Genomic DNA, 24,827 nt, shown 5'->3' on the forward strand with positions numbered 1-24,827 from the left:
ATGCATAGCTTAAAAACATAAATCTATATATGTTTGTCTTTTCAACTGCTTCATGGCACTGCTTCTCTGCTTACCTTCTGCATATTTTCTTCTTTCATCTTTTTCTCATGTTTTTTTATTGACCATAGAGAAAAAAACAGACCATCCACATCTTGTGCTTAGTTTGCTTGAGTGAATGATTGAATGATGAATATATTAGCACTTATTTATTTTTGAGACAGGGTCTTGCTATATAGCTCCAGCTGTTTTTTAAAACAAATTATTTATTCATGTGTATTTACATGTGTCTGTACAGATGTGTGCAGAGACTCATGGAGACCACAAATGGGGGGATCATCGTTACAGGTGGTTGTGAGCTGCCCAGCGTAGGGACTGAGCTCCTCCGAATGAGTAGCAAGTGCTGACAGCCGAGCCATATCCCCAGCCCATCTCCCTCACGTGGGTTTTGAATTCAAAATCCTCCTGACTCAGCCTCCTTAGGGCTACAATCACAGGTGTGGGTCATGATGCCATGTTACTTTTAAAAGTCAGTTATCTAGCCGTGTGCGCACTTTAATAGCACTAGCAGAACGATGTGATTCAAGCCTACAAAAAAAAAAAAAAAAAAAAAAAAAAAAAAAAAAAAAAAAAAAAAAAAAAAAAAAAAAGTCAGTTATCTAATGAATCCAGTGTGCTTTGCATTTTGATTTTACCCACATACATACCTCCTCAGGAGGTGGCATCTTGACATAGAGGAATGATTACAGAAATATCATATTCAGTAGTGGCGATTGCCCTCATTAGAGCTTATCTAGTTAGCCACATTATCTACAGCAAACATGTATTAGTTTTACAATGAAGAAAAAGTAATTTTAAAAAGGCCCTTTAAAGCAAGCAGAAGCAGTCAGCTTTGAGGTGCTGTTGGTACTCCCGCTGACATAAACTCCTGGTACTCAGCTGTCTCAGTGGAGCCTCCAGCCACTTCCACTCTTGTGTTGTGCAAGAACATGGAGAACTAAATGGGAACAGTTACAGCGCACTGTGCTCCGACCAGCCACACACCAGGGACGGGCGAAGAAACCAGGTGCACACAAACACCCCCTCCAGGCTCCTTAATTTCCTAAGACCCACTCTACAGATCAGTTATCAGTGTCTAATCATGTTAACTATATCTGCTGATAAGCCTTCATGCTTCTGTAAAACTCTGTTTTACGGGCTGTGCTGTGCTACACATTTACAGACCCAGCTACCTGGGTGGGTTGAGCTGGCAGGAAAGACTGAGCCCAGGAGTTAGAGCTGTACCTTCAGCAAACATAACCTGATAAAATTAGAAGCAAAACAGCGACAAAAACAAACAGTTGGAGGGAACTTATTCTCTTAAGAGATAAACTAAAAATACGTGTAATTATTAGTAAATATGAATTGTATAAATGAGTTGGTCCACTGTGTATTCTGGTATATGTGCCCTTGGTGACCCTTCTGCTCTTGAGGCTGCTTTTCTTCTCCCCTGACATCCTTCCCCGTCTTCATGTGTCTCCTGACTTCTTTCTGTCCCTGCTCCGTGCTCTTTCTCCATCTCTAGAGACTTGTGTTCGGTTCTGTTCTACAGGATTCAGTGAAGTCCTGTGTTGTTTGACTTACTGTGTCTGGCTTGTTTCATCCAAGTTAGTATTCTCTAGTTCTATTCATGTTGCTGCAAACAACAGCATTTCCTCTTTTTATGGTTATGTAGTATTCCATTGTGTATATATACAATGTTTTCTTCACCCATTCACTGTAATTGAAAATATTTATAAGTGACAGGAATGAATGGTTCGGGTGTGACAGTGGGCCCCACACAGGCTTGTAGAATTTTGACGTCATGCACCCGCCACATGGGCAGGTTGCTTGTCTCTTAGCCTGTGCCAGGCACTGTACTGTTTGTGAATGCTCTCCCATTTAGTTGCCACACCAGCCTTGTTCATTTCTTCCAGGAGTCAGCAACTGTCTCCCTCAAGTTTGAGGTACCCAGGGTAGGTCTTATCATAGTGATAAGTTCCTGTCTGGGCATCAGAACTGAAGGCCAGGCTCAAATCGATCGACTCTGAGGCTGGGCTTTCTCCTTCTCTCTGTACCATGTTCCAGTTCAAAACACCTGGAGAAATAGAGTCAGAAAACAGCAGTGTCAACAGCTGGAAGCTGAACAGCAAAGGGAGCTTCTGTTAGCTTGCCTCGGGGACACCAGGAACTGAGCAGCGCCACAGCCAGAAGACGCCTCTGTTCCCCAGTTCTCAGAGCGCTCCCTGGGCAGTAGCGTGGATCCCTAGGCTCTCCTACCACGCCCTTTACTTGTGTGCCAGGCAGCACCCATGCTGTCCCCAGAGCATCACATGTATTAGCTTATTTAAATACCGCCATAGTCTCCATGGCAACTGCTGTGAAGCTCACTTTGGAACAGAGCAAACAGGCTCAGAGAGGGTCAAAGCCTTTTTGAGATTTCCAGACAGGTAGTGTAAGGCCCAGGGCTTGTACTGCCTGGCTCTTGTGGCAAGCTCTGGACTACACTCTATATCTCTTAGTCTTTCTGAGATGACTTGCTTTTTTTCCAGTGGCCCCATATTCTTCCTCTTCTTGCTTACCTGTGGCCACCCCCACCCCAGTCCTAACTATGCACTAGAAGGTTCTACCTGAAAGTCTTCCTGGTACCCCACTTCAGTGTGATCCATGTTAGTTAAGTGGATGCTCTTTAGCCTCTCCACTGGGGCTCTGCAGTGTTTTAGGAATTAAAGATAAAGTTGTGAAAATTGACAGAAGACCCCTGCTTTTCCTGAGCTTCCTTGCGGGATGGATGGATAGTGTGGGAGGTGTAGAAAGGATCCACGTGAGAAGTTCAAGTGGGAAGTCCTGGGCTAAGGAACAGCAAGGACTCTGAGATGTGTTTGAAAGGGGACGCGCCTGAAGCTGGCCACTGTGGAGTGAGAGCCGAGAGCAGAGGCTCCGAGGCCAGATGTCGACAGCTGTGGGAACTTGCCATAACGGGAGTGGGAAGAGCTGACAAGAGGTTCAGTGCTCGCCTGTCACAGGACCGGACTGCGTTTTATTAAGGATCCGTGCTTTTGAGCTCGGGCTCATTTCTTTTCTCTCTAGTGAGGCCCCCTTGTCCTGTTCTTCAGGTTAGGGGTCTTATTTTCTTCAACTGCTACCTATTGCTCCTGTCCCCTGGTCAGTCATTAGGTCCTGACAGTTTTGCTCGCCCAGAATGTCTCAGATTCTTGCCTTTGCTGGTGTGGTTGAAGCCCATGTTTATCTCCATCTGTGGCATTTCAGCGTTGTCCTGATAGGTGCCCTCCAGTGCCATCGGAACTGTGCTTTTGAGAAATGTGTTCAGTTTGCTCCTCCTTGCGTTGTTCATTCTGCCGAGTCTCGTTTCCAAGGTCAAGTTCAAACTCGGCATGCCCACTTATCACTCCCGAGGCTGTTGACAATTAGACCCAGACTGCCTCTGTAGCCAGTGTCTCACCCATCACCTAGCACGGCTCTGACAGTCAGCGGTGTCGCAGAGCGCCTTGCTGTGTACCCCGACCCCGCTCTGCCTCTCCTCCTGCCTGCCCGCACCCTCCTCCCCATACTGTCTGCCAGCCACCTAGTCACCCTAAGAAAAGTGCCCTTACGGAAATGCTGCACCTTCTGTGAATGTCCTGGGACATTGTAAAGCATCACTTGACTGCTTCCTGCCTCTGCTGCTTCCCCCGAGGCCAGAACTGCCCTCAACCCTGTTGCAGTTGTCTCCCAGCTTGCTTCAACATCTGGGGAAACCTTAAAAGTTCTTTCATTCACTCATTTTGCCTGTGTGTGCACATGTGTGACACCATTGGTGCACGTGTGGAAGGCAGAGGACAGCTTGTAGGAGCCAGTTCTCTCGTTCCACCACGTGGGCCATCAGGATTGGCAGCAAGTGCCCTTACCCACTGAGCCAACTCACCACCCCGCCCCACCCCGCCCCACCCCGCCCCACCCCCCCCCCACCCCGCCCCACCCCGCCCCACCCCACCCCAGAGCTTTCTTTTAATTAGCTCTGTCTATCTGCTTTCTTGCTGAGAGTCCCTCGGCAGCTTCCCAGATTGTTCCTAATAGAAGCCTAGAGCTTGGCACTGGACATGGACGTATTAAGTCCCGTGCATCCCGCTCCTCACTGTTCCCGCACCTGAAATCTTACTTTCCCAGCCCCTCAACCCAGCAACATTCTTCCTCTTCCTGGAAGGAGCCAGGCACACTCCTGCTCTAAAACCTTTGTAGTGTGATCCCTTCGCCTGGAGCTCTCCCACTCAGGTCCCTGCAGGGCTGGCATCCTCATTCTTTCATACTCTCCTCAGGTCACCTTGCTAGAGAGATGGGCGATGGCCATGCTTACCACAGCAGCCCAGTCCTACACACTCAACTTGATTTTCTTCTGAAGACTCATCACCATCTTAATACGCTGTCTTTTATTTATCATTTATATCTGGCTCTCCTTCCCAGAGTATGAGCTTGAAGAGAGTGTGGGGACATTTTGTTCTCTTGGATTCCTGGAACTTAGTGCTTTGCAGATGGTGTGAGCTTGACTGGTTTTTAAGCCCCCAATAAGGATTTTTCCAGGCTTCCCTCCCCAGCTGTCCTCTCCTCCCGTGGCAGTGTGCTTGTACTTCTGCCCTGGCTGTGTCTTACTCCATTACTTTCCATTCTGTCTATGCAGTTAAAATATGAGATATTATCAGTAGGACCTAACTTACTTTTATCAGCGTCTTTATGGACTTTATTCAGTGTCCGGGGCATAACAAGTGCAGGTTGAATATTACATGAACATGCAGAGTAGCATGAGCTGTGAACAAGTGTGTGAACCAACACTTTGTGTCACTAGCAGAGGTCGGGTTTCGCCCCCCTGGCTGTGACAGCTAGAGCAGATCCTACATAGGTCTTTCGAAGTATGCTTCCTCTGTGCCCCAGTTGGCATCATACCCCTGGAGGCTGGGCCACGTGAGCATGTAGCCTTTTAGTGTTAGGGCCTGTTGCCAAGTTGCAAGTATTTTCAATAAAAATTATGTAGAAAATACTATGAAGGACAGTGTGCAGGATGCTCCAGAGTGCAAAGCATGAAGTGTTACCAGCAAAGAATGTGACAGCAGGTTATAGATGGATTCTCTTTAGACCGGGCCACTAACATGGTCAGGTGGAGGCGTGTCCCAGGCTCCTTACAGGTAGTAAATCCTGTCCTCTCAACTGAAGATAGAGTTCCATTGGGCCTCATTTGAGTTCGCCTCCTATAATGCATGTCTTACTCATTCAGCACCGTGCCTGTCTTCTCCGAATGATGAAGTTATTTCAGATCATCCCTTGGAAGGAGAGGAAAAAATAGAATTTGTATGCAGTATATTAAAGGGAGACAAAGCCTTACCTCTGGAGAGCTAGTGTTGCAGATCTCCTGAGCCGTGGGGTAGGGTCTGCATATTGGCACATTATGGCCACCATACCTTTCCAAATATTAAACTAAATGTCATCTTTTATGCTCTAGAAGCGTTCATTGATCTCAAGAAATATAGTGTGCAACCAATCCAGCGATAATATAATTTCATGACTGTGTACTCCCTAGAAAAACTTGAGCAGGATTAATAAAAAAATTACACCAACATACTTGAAAGTCTGCCAACAGCTGTTCCACATTACTGTGTGCTGTCTGATGTTCCTCGTGTACCTGTCTAAACGGAGGGTGAGCTGGCTCGCCTGACAGGGTGAGCTCAGATTGTTTAATGCTCGTCTCCTCTCCAGAGTTACTTGCTGTTCTCTCTAAAGACAATCCGTAACTAATGTTCCATAGCTGTCCTGTGCATCAGCTACTAGATGAACCACTGTCTGAATAGTGGACGAGGACACGTCAGGGAGGCATTTTCTCCCGTTCATCTGCTTTGAGACTGTGGCAGAATTAGTTCACTTTCGTTAATTGTTCTCATCACAGTAAAGTCATCCTTCATGTAACAGACACATCGGATTTAAATAAGGCAGAGGTTTTGGTGAAGATGGTTGACAGTTCTGAATCATTTTATCATATCATCAAGAATAATTTTCTAGCAAGTGTAAGAATTGCCATGAACAAATAGGTTAAAGTAAGCTTTTTCTTGATATTTTTCTGTTTCAAAGTAGTTTACATCTACTTTAGAAAATCATGTAAAGGTCAAAGTTTGAAAATTAAAATATACAAGGTACATACCCAGAGGGTGGCACTTTCAACTTTTGACTACATTTTTCAACAGTTTGTTTTTAGTGCGTATGTCTTTTCAAGAAATAATTTTAAAATAGTAAGCTCTTGTTAGCTCTTTATGCTTTATTTTTCAATTATAAAATTTTAGGATAATATTACATCATTTTCCCCTTCTGTGCACCCGGCAAACCCTCTGATGTACCACCTACCTTTGCTCTCCTTTAAATTCATTTCCTCTTTTGCTTTAATTGTTATTATGTGTGTATGTGCGCTCTCTCTCTCTCTCTTCTCTCTCTACATATATATGTATATATACACATACACACATATAAAACGTGTCATATATACATAATATATACTATACATATATACATATTATACATATCGGGTCTGAATTCTTATTGGCCTCTTATTAAGACTATTAATGCTGTTTTTATCATATAGGTTACTAATATCTTTTCAGTTAGAGCTTGATTATTAATTGTGTGCTTCGTTTTGTACAACTTTAAAAAAGTCTTTGACACACTCTAGCTATAATATGGATACCACAAAATAGATCTTGTATAAGTAAATGATCTGTTGTTAGTTGTATAAACATAATAATAGTTGTAGAACTTTATTTTCCATCCTTCCTTTCCCTCCTTTCTCCTCTCCTTGTTTTGAGACAAGATGTGGTTCCATAATGTTCGCTGCTTATGAAATTACATTGCTGTCTTCCTGGGCGGTGTAGATAAAGAGTGCGCTATTGCTGCCTCCATGTTGCAGTTGGGATAAATGAAGTAGAGACACTGAGTGGATCTCTGACAGTGGACAACAGTATGCCACGTGCAGTATGCCACAAGCCTCTGCCCTTCCCGTTCCGTTCACGATCGTACCGCGCCTAGGTTTCTGACAGCAGGACAGTCAGGCTCCACTTACTAGTGAATTCTTTTTCTCACATCCAGGCTTGATGAATTTGTTTTTCTTTTGTGTACTTCCTGTAGAATCTTGCAGGATTGCCCCCGTCCCATGCTGTAAATGAGCCAGAATGGGTAGATTATGCTATAGTAACAAATAGCCTGTTGCCGGAGGACCTGAGTTTGGATTCCGGGTATCCACGTAGAAAGCCAGGAGCCATGGTGTACATCTGTCATTCTGATGCTGGGGAGGTGGAGACAGGCCCATCCCTGGAGCTCACTGGCCAGCTAGCCTACCAATCAATGAGAGACCCTGTCAATGAGGGATTAAGGGAGATACCTGACCTTGACCTCTGGCTTTTGCATACATATGCACACAGGTGCACATATATCTGCATGTATACATGCACACACCCACAGGAATGAGCATGTTACCTTCTCATGCATAAAGGCCTGAACAGCACAGTGGTCTGAGGCTGGCCTATCCATAGGCTTTTCCTTGAGGACTCCGCCTAAAGCTGAGGGAGCAAGTCAGTTTAAACTTTATAGGGGCAGGTGTAAGTCCTGTGCTCAGGAGTCAGAGTGGTCCGAGGAAAGCCAGTGCAGTCCTGAGCAGGGTCAGTGTGTGTGTCCATTAGTGGGTAGGGTTTGTCTGAATACCCGTTCCCATGGCTCCAATAGAAACTGCCTTTTGTAGACTCTTCTGGGCACTAGCATTATAGTCATGAATCAAATTATCACGTGTGCATAGAACTTAGTGTACTCACTTCCAGAGAGGTGAGTTTTCTTCAGGTGAGTGTGTTGAACAAGAAGTAGTTTGCCAGTAATTGGAAGGGGTTCAGTCAGATAGTTAAGATCATGCGCGTTCAGTCCCTGGGACCCACATGGGGAAAAGGAGAGAACTGACTCCTGCAAATTGCCTTCTGACCCCCATATACAGGCTGAGGTAGGTACACACACGCACGCACACACACACACACACACACACACACACACACACACGCACGCACGCACGCACGCACACACACACACACACAGCCAGACAGACATTGCAGCCTAGAGGCTTACATCCTGGGCTGACATTTACCTGTGTGACTTGGGGCAAGCTTTCACAGTGCCTGGCCGCTTCAGTGTGTGTCTGTAAACTGGAGCTGATAGTGTGATTAAAGGCCTGAGAAATGAGCCAGTCTGGGTGAGTCCACCACCTGGCGTGGAGTAAACACTTGACAGTAGACAGTAATCAGTTCGTGAATAAAATCGTGTTTTCTGCAAAGCCAGAGGATGCAAGGGAGATTGAAGGTGGGGCAGTGTGGGTGCAGGAAGCCTGGGAATTCAAAGGCCAAACTGTTCTCATTTTTTGTTCATGTTGAAGTTTATTAGTAGTTAGAGCTCCAACCTGCCAGTGCTCTTCGGAGAGTCTCCTGTCCTTGGTTTTGTGGAAGTTTTTCCTTTAGACTGGCAAGATATGAACGCTACTTGGAAGAGCCATGAGGCTTTTTAGTTTCTTCCTGGACTCTTAGAAAGAAAACAGATTTTTGGAAATAATGATAGTCATCCATAACCATTTCTCTCTTTGGTTTTGTTTTAGTGGCAGCTGAAATACCCTAAACTGGTCCTCCGGGAAGCAGGCAGTATATCCGAAGAGCTGCATAAAGAGGTCCCCGAGGCCTTCCTCACGCTGCATAAGCATGGCTGCTTGTTCCGGGACCTGGTTAGGATCCAAGGCAAAGATGTGCTCACCCCAATGTCTCGCATCCTCATCGGGGACCCGGGCTGCACCTACAAGTACCTGAACACCAGACTCTTCACCGTGCCCTGGCCAGTGCCGGGCTGCACCATCAACTACACAGATGCCGAGATCGCTGCCGCATGTCAGACCTTCCTCAAGCTCAATGACTACCTGCAGGGTGAGACCGTCCAGGCCTTGGAAGAACTGGCTGTCAAAGAGAAGGCCAACGAAGACGCTGTGCCATTGTGCATGGCAGAGTTCCCCAGGGTTGGCATGGGGTCATCCTGTGATGATGAAGTGGACATTAAGAGCAGAGCAGCCTACAACGTGACTTTGCTGAACTTCATGGATCCGCAGAAAATGCCGTATCTGAAAGAGGAGCCTTATTTTGGCATGGGGAAAATGGCGGTGAGCTGGCATCATGATGAGAACCTGGTGGACAGGTCTGCTGTGGCGGTGTACAGCTATAGCTGTGAAGGTACAGTCTGCTGGGGGGGGGGGGTGAAGCATGCCCGATAGCAGTGACCAGAGTCACCCAGGCTCTGAAGATATCCATCCATCCATCCATCCATCCATCCATCCATCCACACACACACACACACACACACACACACACACACACAGGTGTCTGTGTGTTGGCTGTCCTTTCCTTCCCACCCTGTCTCAGCAGTGTGTCTGCAGAGCATCCCTCTTCCCCATCTGAATGCTCGCTGGCTCATTGTTCCACTGTGTGCAGATATTTCTGCATGTAAGCACTACTGTCATTTTGTCTTGCCCTCGCCCAGGAGAGCAGCAGTCGGATCCGTACAGCCAGTTGCGTTCTTTAATGCTCGGAGTAGGCCGTTCAGTCACCACAATTAGCTTGCTGAGAAAGCCAGGCAAACAGGAACCTGTCAAGTCGTCCTGGTTCTCACAGGTGTACATTCTTGCCTTGCTAAAGCGCTTTATTATGCCTGACATCACTCTCTCGCTGGTCGGGACCTGTCAGGTGTGGGCCTGCTCTTGGCCTCCTACCGTTTTTTAGAAGACCCTCCTTGGCAGAAGCAGTTAAGTGGCTTCTGGAGGCAGACGTTCCGGTTCCCCTGCCTTTTCTAAGGTTCCGATGCCTTGGAGCAGAGAGCTGTAGATGGATTGCCAACTTGGTGACCTCCCCAGCTTCTCCTGATGCTCTGTTTCTATTTATCTAGGGTCCCCAAGAGTTTCTCAGAACAGGAGTACAGAAAGGTCCCGAGTGTGTGGAGCACAGCAGGACCACCGACTCTTTTATTACCTGATTATTAGACAAAGGAATGCAAGAATTCCCTTGTAAAACTAGAGTACTAAGCCATTTGAGAGAATGAACTGGGACTTCTAAGGTCATTGTTTTCTGACAATTGCAGTGTCTTTATTGATTTTTGTTGTTTCTTGTTTTTTGTTTGCTTAAATGGCTATTTTGGAAAAGTGATTTAAGAGCAAAAAAAAAAAAAAAAAAAAAAAAAAAAACCCAAAAATTCCATCTCATGATACTCTTAAAATTTCTTTATTTTTCTAGTCTCAAAAATTTCCCCAGGATAACAAATATCTTTTCTAAATTGACCTTGGGCTTTCAGTCCAAAACGAGGAACAAGTTGAGCGGTTAGAAATTTCAGCGGTTTCTTTGGCATTCACAACAGTGGTGGCAACCTAAAAATCCCTGCAAGTCATTCAGTGCTGTCCTAGAGGGTCCTGACTATGTCCTGCTGGGGATTGGAGAGCTCCCCAGGGAACATTGGAGCCTGCTGCAGCGCACGGGTGATAGCACTGGCGGCACAGAGCTGCCTCTGTGCTCTGCCCTGCTGCCCTCTTCCCAGACTGCAGTTTAATGTTCCATTGTACCTCCCTTTCATGGGTGATCAAGAAGGGAATTTAAAATTGTAACAAGTAGCATCTAGGAAGCACCTGTGATTGCGAGTAGTTAAGACCGGTAAGGAGTAAAAATGCAAACTGTATATACGTAGACTTATTGGGCTAGTGGAATGGCTCGGGGTAGTAGAGGCGCTTGTTGCTAAGCCAGAGTTCAGTCCCTGGGACCCACATGGGGAAAAGGAGAGAACTGACTCCTGCAAATTGCCTTCTGACCCCCATATACAGGCTGAGGTGCACATGCACACACACACACACACACACACACACACACACACACACACACACGGTAAATCATAAAATCATAATAAAAAACTTTTAAAGAAGTATTTTTACGTGCGATTACTAGCTGGGAGGGAGGCTTGCAGGATTCCAGTATGTAAGAGCGAGCAGTGCGATCCCTTCGCTCTCCTAATCTCTGAGATGGCCAGGCTCTACAAGTGGTAGTGACTGCGCTCAGGGCTTCTTCCCTGAGCACCTGCTGTGGCCAGACCCTTGAAGTACTTCGCATGTTTTAGCCAGTTTCGTGGAGTTCACAATACCCAGCGAATAAAGTAGCAGCGAAGGACTCTAATGCTCCGTGGAGGGCTGTTTTGATCAATGGCAACCCACATATATGATGTTAGCTTTAGATACTTGTAATGGATCTGAACATTTTCTATTATCTGGTGACTTTGTAATGTCACAGCACAGTGAGCTACTAACTAATACATGTGAACAAGCCTATGGTCCTGTCTGCCTTTGCAGGACTAGCATATCCAATTCTGTCCATGTCGCTGGGTAATGATCATAAATGACTGCATGGGTCACGTGTTTACTAGGTTATCTTTTTCCTTTTCTGATTTAGTGTGTATTCCTTCTATTTATTAAAAAGAAAGTTACTGAAAAACTCTATGCTGTGCCAATAGAGTGGGCAGCTGCTCATGGACCTGGTATTACACTGTCCCTTGAGTGCACCAAGAGGCCGAATGAAGTGACTGCCTGCACCATCTGTGCTTGGCGGTTTTCACTCAGGGTTTTCCCTACTGGGATAAAAATTCCAAGGACCTAATTCTCAGAATGCGTCTCCATTGTTAAGGGATGCACAGCCATCCTTGTACGGTTCGTATTTAACAGACGAGGAAGCTGGGCACTTGTTGGCAGCTAGTAGGAGCAGGGCTCGATACCTTTGGCCTCACAGGTGGATTCCTAAGCTGTGTGACTTACGGGCGTGCATTTCCTATCTGAGCAGTTAGCTGCTTCAGGGATGCGGGCTTTTAAAATGTTGGAGTGTCCAGTTTCTAGAGCGGTTAAGGGAATATTCGGCTGGCCTGCCTTTCTGCTACTGATGCCTTCTCTTCTCTCTTCTGTACTTCTCCTCCATGCTTATACTTTCCAGCACACACGCTGGGGACTGGAGTGGGTGGATGAGTATAGTCTGTGAGGTGGAGCCTTCTCTACCTTCTCTGTGTCTGTGTAGTTGAGAGTCAGGTGGTATGCAAACCAAGTGCCTTGAAATGTCCCAGTGGCGACAAATGATGTGTGTGGCTCTGGTCTCTTTACATCTCTGCTGGAACTGTGATAAGGGTGGACTTGAAGAGAGCCTTTGGGTTCAAGTCCTGCTTAGGGTTCAATAGGGCTAGAGAGGCTACAGTGTGTAGAAACTTTGAAGGCTGGACAATTTTCCATGGTCTTTCAAGTGTTCAGTGATGAAGATGTGGGACATTGCTAAAGAGTCTGGACACATGGGGCCCCGAGGACGTGTCCTTTCTCTCCTTGTCTTGAAAGGCTGCAGTTAGCTGTGCTGTTGAGATTGTGGAGTGATGCCACTTTGGATCTGGATGAGACTCTGGGAATCCTTTGGTTCTAGCCTCCAAGTGGAGGCAGGAAATACCTCCACAGGGCTGCAGTTATGTACTAAGGGCACCAGTCAGAGAGTGTGGCTTACTGATGCAGTGTTTCCCAAGGTGCACTGGGAGCTCAGATCAGCGATGATTATTTTCTGCTGAACTTAAATGAGCTGCAGCTTAAGGTCTTTGTGGACTGGCTCTCACTCCGTTTCCCAGGGACCCTTCTGTAGATTTATAATGAGCTGATCATTGCTCTGTGGTCTATTTTCATGAGTAGAAGCCATTGAGAAGTAATTTGTATAGGATACGTGTAATTATAGTCTAAATTTATTGGACTTCACATGCATTTCTAGCTAATAGATATCTCTAGAAGGAAGATTGAAATGGTACAATTTTTAATCAGGAATGGCTTCAGGGAACCGTATGTAAATAGGCAGAGTATTTGATTTTCGTATATTCCAGGCTCGGTGGCAATTGCTCGTTACTCCTACTTATAAAAAAATGAATTTTAGCAGGGAAGGCATTAAAACTCATAGTTAATATTGTCCAACACCCTGTTCTATGATTGGAACACCTTTGAAGATGCCACTCAGACTTAACTTTTGGTTATCATTTTATGCATGCAAGCCTGTGTGTATGCATGTGTGTGTGGTGCATTTGTGTGGTACATGCACAAGAGTGTACAGATGTACTGCCTGTGCATGTGCATATGGAGAGTAGAGCAGGACTAGACATTTTCCTCTATCACTCTCCCTCTTGCTGCCGTGAGACAAGGTCTGTCAGTGAGCTGGAGTCTCATCGCCCCCAATGCTGGGGTTACACAGTTACATGGTCACTAGGGGTTTGAACTCAGGTCCTTCTGTTTGCAGAGCAAGCATTCTTACCCACTGAGCCATCTGCCCATCCCCTCATTACCACTTTTGGTTCTTTTCTTTCTTTCTTTTTGGTCTGGAAAGCACAATTCCCTGTCATATTGTTGTTATAGGAAAATTGATCCATAAATTTTTGACTAGTGCCCAGGTTAATGGTTTCTGCTTATTAGTTTCTGGATTTCTCCATAAAGGCCAAGGAGGCTAATCCATGTGTTCTTGTCCAAATGTGTGACAGTCTGGAAAGTAAAGGCTGTGCAGTAGCTTCCTTAGGACTTCAGGGCTCCTATTTGAGGCTTTGATTTGGGGAAAGACTAGGCAATTATCAAGTGCTGTGGATATCACTCTGTCTGCTGTGAATGTGTTGCTCTGATTGGTTAATAAATAAAGTGCTGATTGGCCAGTAGCCAGATGGGAAGTATACGTGGGACAAAGAGAGAGGAGAATTCTGGGAACAGGAAGGCTGAGTCAGGCGTTGCCAGCCAGACACAGAAGAAGCAAGATGTAAAGATACCAGTAAGCCATGAGCCACGTGGCAAGGTATAGATTTATAGAAATGGGTTAATTTAAGATGTAAGATCTAGCTAGCAAGAAGTCTGAGCCATTAGGCCACACAGTTTTAGTTAATATAAGCCTCTGTGTGTTTATTTGAGTCTGAGTGGCTGTGGGCCTGGGCAGGACTGGAAGAAACTACAGCTACAATCAAGTGTTCACCCAGTAGTCAGTATATATCTCCTGTTTGCCAAGTAATTGTCTAGTAGTTCAGCATGTAGCCATGAGCAAGACAGATCCCTGCCTCTGTTGAGGATGTGGAGTGCAAAGGGTAGGCCTTTGCCTGTTACCATACAAAGAACCAGGCTTGAACCTTGAGTGAGAGAGGAGTAGAAGGGAAGCAATGCTGAGAACAGGAGAGCTGAGGGGGTTGCCATAGTAACCCAGGTGATGGGATGTATTAAAACAGGCAGAGTTGGTGACAGTGTTAGGATAGTATCCAAATGAGAACAGCAGGTCGTTGGTGCCTGTGATAGAGAAGACCAGCAGTGGGGTCCCTGGTCAAGAGAAGGCCAAGGCAGCAAGGGTGGAGAGGTCTCCGTCCTAGAAGCTTTAGTTAGGTTAAATGCCATGCAGTAGTCTCCATATGTTGTTATGCTCTAATACCCTTGTGAAGCCATCACTACAGTCAAGGTGCCATGACCCCAGGTGTGGCTTTGTGTCCTTGATGAGTCCTTGTTGCTGTCTTTGGGTATCCACACATCTGCTTTCTGTCACTAGCAGATGTCATTCTCTAAAATTTACACAAGTGAAATTAGGTATATGCTCTTTTAATTTTTTTGCTCTGACTTCATTCACTTAGCATAATTATTTTGAAGTTTATTTATATTTTTTGTGTATTAGTAGTTTAGTCTCATTTTACTATCTTTTCTATTATGGTATTGTTGTATGCATGTTGAATTGTTATATAATTATTTTAAGCATACCATTCAGTCAATGACATTAAACTCATTCATGTTTTTTGTGGGTCACCACTGTCCATCTCCAGAATGTTTTATTATCCAGAATGTTTTATCATCCCCAGTCTCTCTTCCCTCATCCCCTCGTAACTACTGTTCTACTGTCTGTCTTTATGGATTTTGACAGAGTGCCTCAGTTGGAAAAACAAAATTCCTATGAGGTTACAGCTGGCCTGTTCACCTGTCAGCCACAAAGAGGAATGTTTGCTGGGCTTTGAGAGACCATAAACATGAGCTTTGAGAGACCAGAGATAGACCTGAGCTTTGAGAGACCAGAGACCTGAGCTTTGAGAGACCATCAACCTGAGCTTTGAGAGACCATAGACCTGAACTTTGAGAGACCAGAGACCTGAGCTTTGGGAGACCAGAGACCTGAGCTTTGAGAGACCATAGGCCTGAGCTTTGGGAGACCAGAGACCTGAGCTTTGGGAGACCAGAGACCTGAGCTTTGAGAGACCAGAGACCTGAGCTTTGAGAGACCAGAGACCTGAGCTTTGAGAGACCATAGACCTGCACATAGGCCCCCCTACAGCTGCATCAGTTCCTCATTCTCAAGCCCCTCATCCACCTCTATAGAAAGTCCCAGCTAGATTTTTCCCCTGGCAGACCCCTCCATTCTCTTGGGAGATAGAGGCTGCCTCTTGCTGTGTATGCTAATGAGCACAACCTCATCTGTTGAGGTCAGACTCTGGTCTCTTCCCTGCCTTTGTCTGCTCACTCTGCACTCCAAAATCTAACAAATTAAACTATTCTAGGTATCTTGTATAAGTAAAATCAAGGATATATTTGTCCTTTTGTGTCTACTTACTTTATTGAACATACCTGATGACTGTTTGTTAGAGTGTGTTTCAGAATTCCAGTCTTCATTATGCCCGAGTTCTGTGCTACTTCATTGTGTGTGTGTGTATATGTGTGTGTATGTGTGTGTGTTTGCCACATATATACATATGGTATATATCACTGTTCTGGTTAGTTTTGGTTCTTATTTTTAGACAAGGTCTTCCTGTGTACCCTTAGCTGGCCTGGAACTTGACATGTAGACCAGGCTAGTCACAGACATATAGAAATCTTCCTGCTTCTGCCTAGAGTGCTAGAATTAAAGGTGTGTGCCACCATGCCCAACCCCCTGGTTAGTTTTTATTATCACCTTTACACAGTCTGTAGTTACCTGGATAGGGGACCATCAATTGAGGATCTGCCTAGATCAAATCATATTGGCCTGTGGTCATGACTGTGGGGAATTTCCTTGATTGCTATGATGGAGGAGGGCCCACCCCATCCCTAGCCAGGTGGTCCTGTGTTGTATAGGAAAATCAGAGAGAGTCAGTCAGCAAGCAGCATTTGTCCATCATCTCTACTTTAGTTCCCACTTGAGTTCTGGCCCCGACTTCCTCAGTGGTGGACTGTGACCTGGAAGTGTAAGCCAAGAGAAATCCCTGCCCCACAAGTTGCTTTTGGTCATGACCTGTGTCCCAACAACAGAAAGCAAACTAGAATGCTCACATTTTCCTTATTCACTCCCTTGCTGATAATTATGTAGGCTGTTTTCATCTTTGTTTTGTGAATAATGCTCTGAACAGTTCTAAGTTTGTGCTTTTACTCTTCCATGTCTGTTATGTACACAGAAGTGGAACTATTGAATAAGCTGATAATTCTGTGTTGGTGTTTGGAGGAACTCCATTCTGTTTTGTACAACAACTGCACTGTCTTACGTTTCCACTAGTCACTTTGCTATCCAGACTTGCTGTTTTTTGACAGTAGCCATTTCTAGTGGGGATGAGTGTACTGGTTTTATGTGCACTTCCCTGGTGAGCAGGGGATATGGAGCATTGTTTCTGTGCTGTTGTCCATTCAGGGATCTTTAGGGAAGCATCTGTACAGTCTGCTCATTTTTCATTGGAGTTTTATCAGATTGCATTAGTTTTCTCCTTGCTGTGAAGGACTACCTTGACTCACAGGGTGTAGCTGTCATGGAAAGAAAGGTGTGGTAGCAAGAGCCTGAGCAGATGAGAAAGCAGAGCCAGGACAGGAAGTGAACCCCAACCTTGAGTGATGTATTTCCTCCTGGGAAGCTTCACCTCCTGAGAGTTCCACAACCTCCTAAAACAGCACTAGTCAGTGTTCTTTATGTATCCCAGGTGTCAATACCTCATCCAGTATGTGATCTGAAAATATTTACTCCAAAGTTGTATCTATTTTTTAATGCTGTCTTGATGCAGTTAGGAAAGGCAAGGTGGACAAGTTGGAGTGGAAAGATTTCACTGTCTGTGATACTGATTGGACACTTTAATCCTGTACTATTGATTGTCAATTTATACTAATTAGTTGTTGGACCTTAGGCACGTTACCTGAATTCTTTGTGGCTCCATTTTTTTTTTCATTCATAAAATGCTACTAAGAACAGAATGTGCCTTAGGACTGCGAGAATGTAGCATCTGATAGGTATTTTCAGTTTTTACTAAATTATTGCAGTCATATAACTTAAAAAAACTCAAAGATTTCTGTAAGAAAGTTGTTAAAAGAAAGCTATCGTTATTCACACCTTGCCTCTCTGTGCTCATTCCGTGGTGGGGTCATTTCTACTCTCTGGGGCATGTTTTGGGATGCCTTAGCATATTCTTTTTGTGGTATTGGTTGTCTTCCTGATTTGGAAGGTGAGGATTTACTTTGTTCTCTCTTCTGCTCCTCTGTCTACACATACAGGTTCCTGAATTCCCCCTGCTCCTCCTGTTTGAGATGTGCTATAATTTTGGTTACACTGGTACTCAACTTTCACAGTAATCATGTCCATGAAAATGCCGTTCAACACATCTAATAATCTGTGCTCAATTTACCTTTTTAACTTCTCAGCATCTCCTGTGTTACTGTGAATCCTGCCTTTTCTGTTTGCATAGTTTTCTGTGTACTTAAGACCAGTTAAATCCCATACCCACCTGTCTGAATCTCTCTTCAGCACATGCAAAATCATCAGATCTTTGTCAGTTTCATATTACAGTGGCGTCGTCCAGAATCATCTATCTGCTCTGGTTGCGATTGGCCACCTTCTGTACCTGGTGGCAGCTGTTCCCCTGTAACTTCTGCAGCATGGTACAGAGGGTTATTTTGTCTCGTTTGATTCTCCCGACCCCTCACTCTCACTCACCCCTTACTTGTTTTCTAGCCCTGGTGGAATGTATTCTCCAAATACACTAGAAAAAAGGTTCTTAGGAAGTAATTACATTTTTAAATACTACATCTCTTTCTCTCTCTGTCTCTCTCTCTTGTGTGTGCATGTGGCATGGTGTGTGTGTGTGGAGGTCAGAGAACATCTTGCGGGAGTCAGTTCTCTCCTTTTACCATATGGATCCTGAGGACTGAACTCAGCTTGTCAGTCTTCATGACAAGTAAAGCTTCTCCCTCACCCAGGTTGTAAATTTTTGACTTTGAAGGTCTTAAAATTATTTTCATTCTACCTTGAATTGTGTATTTACTTTGGGTATGGAAATCATGATAGGAAATAATTTTTTAGTATTTTTAGGATGCAATATCACTATCTCGTATTTTCTATTCATAATGATAGTTCTGACTTTTTTATTCATTTATTTCACCTTTTTACTGGTACCACAGTGGTATTTTTTTTTCATCTGTCATATTTCTATTTTATAGGCCTTTCAACCCAGAAGCATATGTCCTTTAATTTTGAACATTTTCTTGAATTAACTTTATTAATCATTTGTTTCCTTCTCTCCAGTTTTCTCTTTTCTGGAATCCATATGAGTTGTTGAGGCTTCTGTTTACTTACTTTCAATAGTTTTGAGTAATTTACATCTACTCTGTGAGACTTTAACTTCCAACTTACCAAGTTAGAAAAAAGATTGACAATAAATGTCATAAATACATACACAGCTTGATGAATTGTTCTTAAGTCAAAATATACCCATCCATCTAGCACCCATGTGCATCCCAGCAATGCCCCTTCTCTCTAGTAAGCACTTCCTGACTTGAAAAGTCTACATGAGTTCTCTGCATGTTTGGACATGAATCGGCTCTTTAAAGGTGCGTTCTGTGCCTTGACCTTTCTTTGGTAGTAGTTTGCTCATGTTTCCTTACCTGCTTCATGTAAAAAGAACTACTCAGGCCAGGAGCGCTATGACACCAATGCAGCGATCGGTCCTTCCCTTCCCGGCTATTCTGGAGTTCATGGTTTCAAAATGACTGCCCTAGGTCTTTGTACCTAGATACATCTTTGTCTGTGTATTTGGTGGACAAATAATGCCTTTGGTTTGTCCAGCCAGTCTGGTTCTTATCTTCCGAGTTACAACAAGTTTCTTGGAAGTGTTTCAGTCTTCTGTGTGCCTGCTGCGGTTGTCCAGGGCTTTGCAGCCTCCACTGTTAACAGGCGTGGGTTTGGAGACAGTACGTGGGGTGCTGCCTTCCTTTTCTTGTTTCCTATTTTATTCAAATAATGTAATTTTGAAGCCTTAACCATGGGTTCCCAAAGCAGTTTTTCTGTACTTTTCCCACCCTCCCCCCAAGTTCATGAAATGTACTATAATGAGGTTTTCCTATGTATGTGAATATTTTTATCCTAAACTTTTTCTTCCCAAATGCTTACTCTGAAAGCTGACAGAACTAGGCATCATGTTGAAGGGTTTCAGGTTTTTCTATAAAGAATTTCAATATTTTTCCTGAAATCCCAGAAAACTTATAATTAATTTTACAATTTATCTCTGCCAAGGGACTTCATTTGGCCTGAATTATTTGTTTAAAGTAAAGGAGAACTTCTTACCTAAGGTGAACTGGGATTGATTAGGTTTTTTTTTTCCCTGTTCAGACTTTCCAGAATCCTTCATTTCTTTTTTCTTGTTAATTTTTTTCATTTCTTCAGACCATTCATTCTTTGCCAATGGCTGAGAAAGGAGTCACAGAAGGCTATTTCAAGTTGTAAATTTGTGACTTGGAGGCGTTCCCTTCTCTTAGGGTATGGTCCCTCTGTGATGGTGCCTGAAGGCTCTGCAGTATGAGCTGCCTGCCCATTTGCCATTCATTTGGGATGCTGTGCAGAAAATAAACACCAAGTCTACACACAGAGGCTTGACCTTGGGGGTCATTATGAAAAGCAGAGCCAACTTTTGAAGAAGCCATTAGTGTCTTGTCACTGCTTCCATGGAAGGTTCCTTGTGATGCTACACAAACGCTCTGTGACCAGGACTTTACCCACCTTTATAGCTCCAACTCTTAGCACTACATGTTGCTCATGTGACACTTTGAGCCCAGAGTATGTGCTTACCCAGCCACACCATTTTCCTCCTTGGGAGTAGGGGGTCCTTCCCAGCTCTCACATTTGGGTTTCTCTTCTGTCACACCCCAGACCCTGCAGTGTGTTTCAGGACTAGATGTCATTAGTCTCCCTCCACCAGCTGCCATGTTTTACTTGTCGATTCTTCTGCCTTATAACCTGTGGCATTGGGCTGATGGTGCTGTGGTGGAACACTTGCCTAGAATACACAACGCCTCTCCAAAACAGCCTTGATTTTAATTAGAAGGGATTTCTAGATTGAGTTCAAGGTAATTGTCAAAGTAATTACATAGATAGATGTAGGCAGAAGTTTCTGTCTTGCCAGCAACTCCTAAATACCCAGCAGCCACTTCCCAAATTACCACACAGGGGATTATATTAACTATAAATGAGTGGCCGGTAGCTCAGACTTATTACTAACTAGTTCTTATACTTAAATTAACCTATAATTCTTATCTATGTTTAGCCACGTGGCTCGGTACCTTTTCTTAGTAGAGCATTCTCATCTTGCTTCCTCTGCATCTGGCTGGTGACTCCTGACTCCATCCTTCCTCTTCCCAGGACTCTTAGTTTGGTCGCCCTGCCTGTACTTCCTGCCTGGCTATTGGCCTATCAGTGTTTTATTAAACCAATTTGAGTGACAAATCTTTACAGTGTATAAGAGGGTTATTCCACATCATTTCCCCCTTTTTTTGTCTAATTAAAAAGGAAAGTTTTAACTTTAACATAGTAAGATTATATACAACAAAAACAATTAAGTAAGAATTACAATAACAATTTCTAATCCATTTGCATTTGGCAAAATTAGCAGAAAAATTATCTATCTTCTCTTGGTGAGTCTAAAGTTTTGTATCTAATATACTTTCTATTATACTAAGGAAAACTATATTATAACTATTTAGTCTTCAGCTCCATCAAAGACTCCAGGAAGGTGAAATGTTACCTAATGGCAGGGACATCAGGTTGCCTGGACAATCACCCAAAGTTCCTCTGCAACATTGGGGCTTCCAACTCTGCCCTGCAGGCCTAGCTAGCATATCTAACAGACTTTTCTGTGAAACTGGAAACGCTGAAGGACTGTTCTACCTTGTCTTGGCAAAGTTCAGCAGTCTCATTTATTGCATCCTGCTGGTCCAGTTTGGACAGTTACTGTCAGCAGTTGAGGCAAGGGCAGTTTCTCTGCCCACATGGCTAGCCTTTGCCATAAAGAAAACAAGGTCCATATGGAATGTCTTTGCAAATCATCCTGTTTGCAATAATTGGTGCTGCTAGGAGCAGACGTGTCTCACTGTCAAGAAAAGTTGTAAGTTCTTAAAATATTTTAAATGCTATATTCTGTAGGTCTTTGAAGTGTTTGAAGATTGCCTATATAACTGAAATATATCTCTGTATGACCATGAAAACATACCTAACATGACTGTAAGTTTACTATTATAGATGACTATTAATCTGTATTTAATTATATATTACATTTTTAAATGAGCTGCATAAACATAATACCCTAAACAAGAGTAGACATACACATACAGTTTAACAAAATTAACTTTAAATTTGTATCAATAAACCAAAATCCATACTAATGTAAAATATGCAAGATTAATAGTTGTTTTTTGGATTAAAGTAGATTCAATAATATACCCTTTTATCCTGTGATTTCTATATCCTCCTTTTTTTTTGATAATGATATCCCCATCTAATCTCCTTTGTTCAGCTTTTTTCCTGACTATTACCAATTATAACTTATAACTAACCCCCTGAACAATGACAGATATCCATAATTTAGTTCTCTAGACTACTTCCTGTTGATTGGGGGCACTGATAGTTTTTGGGGAACCCTGATAAAATTCAAGATAATGGTTAAGTCTTGGCTAGAGTAGTCTGTGAGTCTGGATCATCTCAGCCAGTAGCCTTGAAGCTGTTCTGGGTGCAGAACTCAGAGGAAATTGCAACATTGGTGCTTTGAAACATTGGACCATCTGGGCTGTCGGTTCCCATTAGAGATTTTTCAGGGGGTCTTCCTTGATCAATTGTTATTTTTCTTAACCCAGAATGGATCCACAGCCTCTCATTTCCTGTGCAAACAAAAGCATAACCTCTTCTCCAAAGTAACACATATTTTGACTTAAATTTTGAAGTCAAGGAATTTTCAAAATATATAGGGTGGTTTAATCCAACAACATTTATAATCAGATGTCTCTTAGTAGTTGTTGTTCTTTCCTCAACAGTATTACAATTCAAAGTTAACACAATAACTTACAGTAGCCAGACTCTCTGTGAATTTTCTATCTTTATATGGCTTTTTTATATTATTTAACTCTCTTTTTAAGGACCTTATTATTTTAAAACTATATATTTCTTTTTTATGACTTTACTCTCCCAAGCCTATATAATTTTTAAACACACTAAACTATTTAGAGTTTTTTTTTCTCCATCTGAATCTGTCTTTACTGCATTTCACTATCTTTTTCTGACCACATGAGTCTTTAAACTGCTAAGCAATGTGGCTAGGACTAAATTGGCTGGCTCCACCCCATTTCTTGACTTCCTACGAATCTAGCTTCATGGCAGAGGTATGGACATGAACCATGTGTATCTTCCCAACTCTGGGGAGTTTCTAGGTCCACGCCACTACCAAGTAACTGTCACCTGCTGCTCATAAATCCCATTTAAGTGTTTGGTAGCAGGGCTTCTTAAAAGAACCAAGCAGTTTTTGCCACTAGCATTAAGTCAGGAAGCCCTCTCTTAAAGGAGCAGCTAGCAAACAGAGCCCACCCAAGAAAATACTACTACCAAGAAGCCATGCTTGACTCTGTTCTTTTGTTTGTTTAGAATCCTTTTTAAAGCTTTCTGAGGTTTTATATGGAAATTTTTGCCAAATGTTTGGGCACCATATGTAGGCAGAAGTTTCTGTCCTGCCAGCAACTCCTAAATACCCAGCAGCCACTTCCCAAATTACCACACAGAGGATTATATTAACTATAAATGAGTGGCCGGTAGCTCTTATACTTAAATTAACCCATAATTCTTATCTATGTTTAGACATTTGGCTCGGTACCTTTTCTCAGTAGGGCATTCTCATCTAGCTTCCTCTGCATCTAGCTGGTGACTCTTGACTCTGCCCTGCATTGAAATCTTAGCTGTTGACTGAAGGAATAGGAACAGAGAGCTAAGAAGGGGGCCTCACTTTTAGTTTGAAATAATGGTGACTATAGACTTGCATATAAAGGAAATTATTAGTGTACATTATTAGTGTACATGTTAATTATGAAAATTTTGTGATATATTTTGATTAGTATTTTAATCTCTACCATCACACTGATGCCTCTGGCTTTGTTTCCTGTATAACAGTATTGTTGCAGATAGCTTTAAAATGTACACAAAATGTTTGACTTCATTTATCATTAATTAAATGGAATCATTTTTATTCAAAACTACCTAGGGTGAAAAAAAAAAACAATAACAAAACAAAACAAAAAACAAATTTAATTGATGAGTTTTTGAGAACATTATGGATATTTAAACCTTGACCTTTAAATTTCTGTTCTTCTGAATTTTGGTAACTCTTTTTACCTCTTTAACATTGTGGTTTGCTTGGCATGTGCCAAAAATGGAGACACTTAAAATCTTTACTGAGGCTTAAAGGCCTCTTTAAAGGCAAGTAGGAACCCATTGCCCCTGCCTATTTCAAATAGCATGGGGCAAGAGTAATCAGTGGTAGTTGCTGAAGATAATTACAAGTTGATTTCCCTGTGAAAGTGAGCTATACTACACATATGCAATAAAAAATTTATCATACATACAACTCCTTTCTTCCCTCCACAGCCCAATGGGGGAGGAACCGTCCACCAAACATCACCTTTAATAAGCTCATTTCAAAGGTGCTGGGTTATGTTATGGAGGACATCAGGAAACACCGATTGGCTCATTTATGTTACAGAAGACATCAGGAAGCACTGATTGGCTCGTTTATGTTATGGAGGACATCAGGAAGCACTGATTGCTCTCGCTGTCTCTGGTTGTGGTTCATGGCCTTTCTGGTACCAGATTGAGAAGAGTGACAGGACAAAAATCAAAGGGGAAAGTAGGCAACTGCTCAGTTAGCCTGTAGATCACTACACCCCAGGATGTGTACACTTGGCGGTGCACTCAGCCCCTAAATGCCATGAACATGCATGCTATTGGCTGCTTGCCATGTCTGTTACCATTAAGGCCACTTGGACAAAGCATTTTGCCACCTTGGTGTGGCAAAGATGTGAGCACATGCTTTCTCACATTATTCTTCTTCTGCCAAAGAGCTGAAGATAAAGTGATGTAGCTTTAACTACTTTATGTTGGATGTTATTAGTCACATTTTACTGTCAGATGTGAGTCATATGTTATGATTTTGTTTAGGCTCGGCTCGATCAGTATTTACCATTGACTTCTCTCCCAAGTCGTTAATATTGGCAGTCCATAGAAGAGATCAGCAAGTATTTTCTATAAATGGTAAAATCCTAACTATTCCAGTGTCAATAGGTCTTGTGGTCTTAGTGTTCCCTGGCCATCTTGCTGTGAGATGTGAAAGCAGCCAGGGATGCTGTAATGACTGAACTTGAGTAGGTTCTAGTTAAACTGTAGTTAGGAAGCAGGTCATGAGGCTGATTT

General features: G+C 43.3%; 1 protein-coding gene across 1 annotated transcript in view; it reads left to right on the forward strand.

Moving 5' to 3' along the window:
- Fto (FTO alpha-ketoglutarate dependent dioxygenase) overlaps positions 1 to 24,827 on the forward strand; it is a 365,789-nt gene that overhangs the window by 98,157 nt on the left and 242,805 nt on the right. Inside the window, exon 3 of the mRNA XM_028871513.2 lies at positions 8,675 to 9,293. Coding sequence (XP_028727346.1) covers positions 8,675 to 9,293 — 619 coding nt within the window. The remainder of the gene's footprint in view (positions 1 to 8,674; positions 9,294 to 24,827) is intronic.

This window comes from Peromyscus leucopus, chromosome 5 (assembly GCF_004664715.2).
Source record: "Peromyscus leucopus breed LL Stock chromosome 5, UCI_PerLeu_2.1, whole genome shotgun sequence".
NCBI classification, from domain to species: domain Eukaryota; kingdom Metazoa; phylum Chordata; class Mammalia; order Rodentia; family Cricetidae; genus Peromyscus; species Peromyscus leucopus.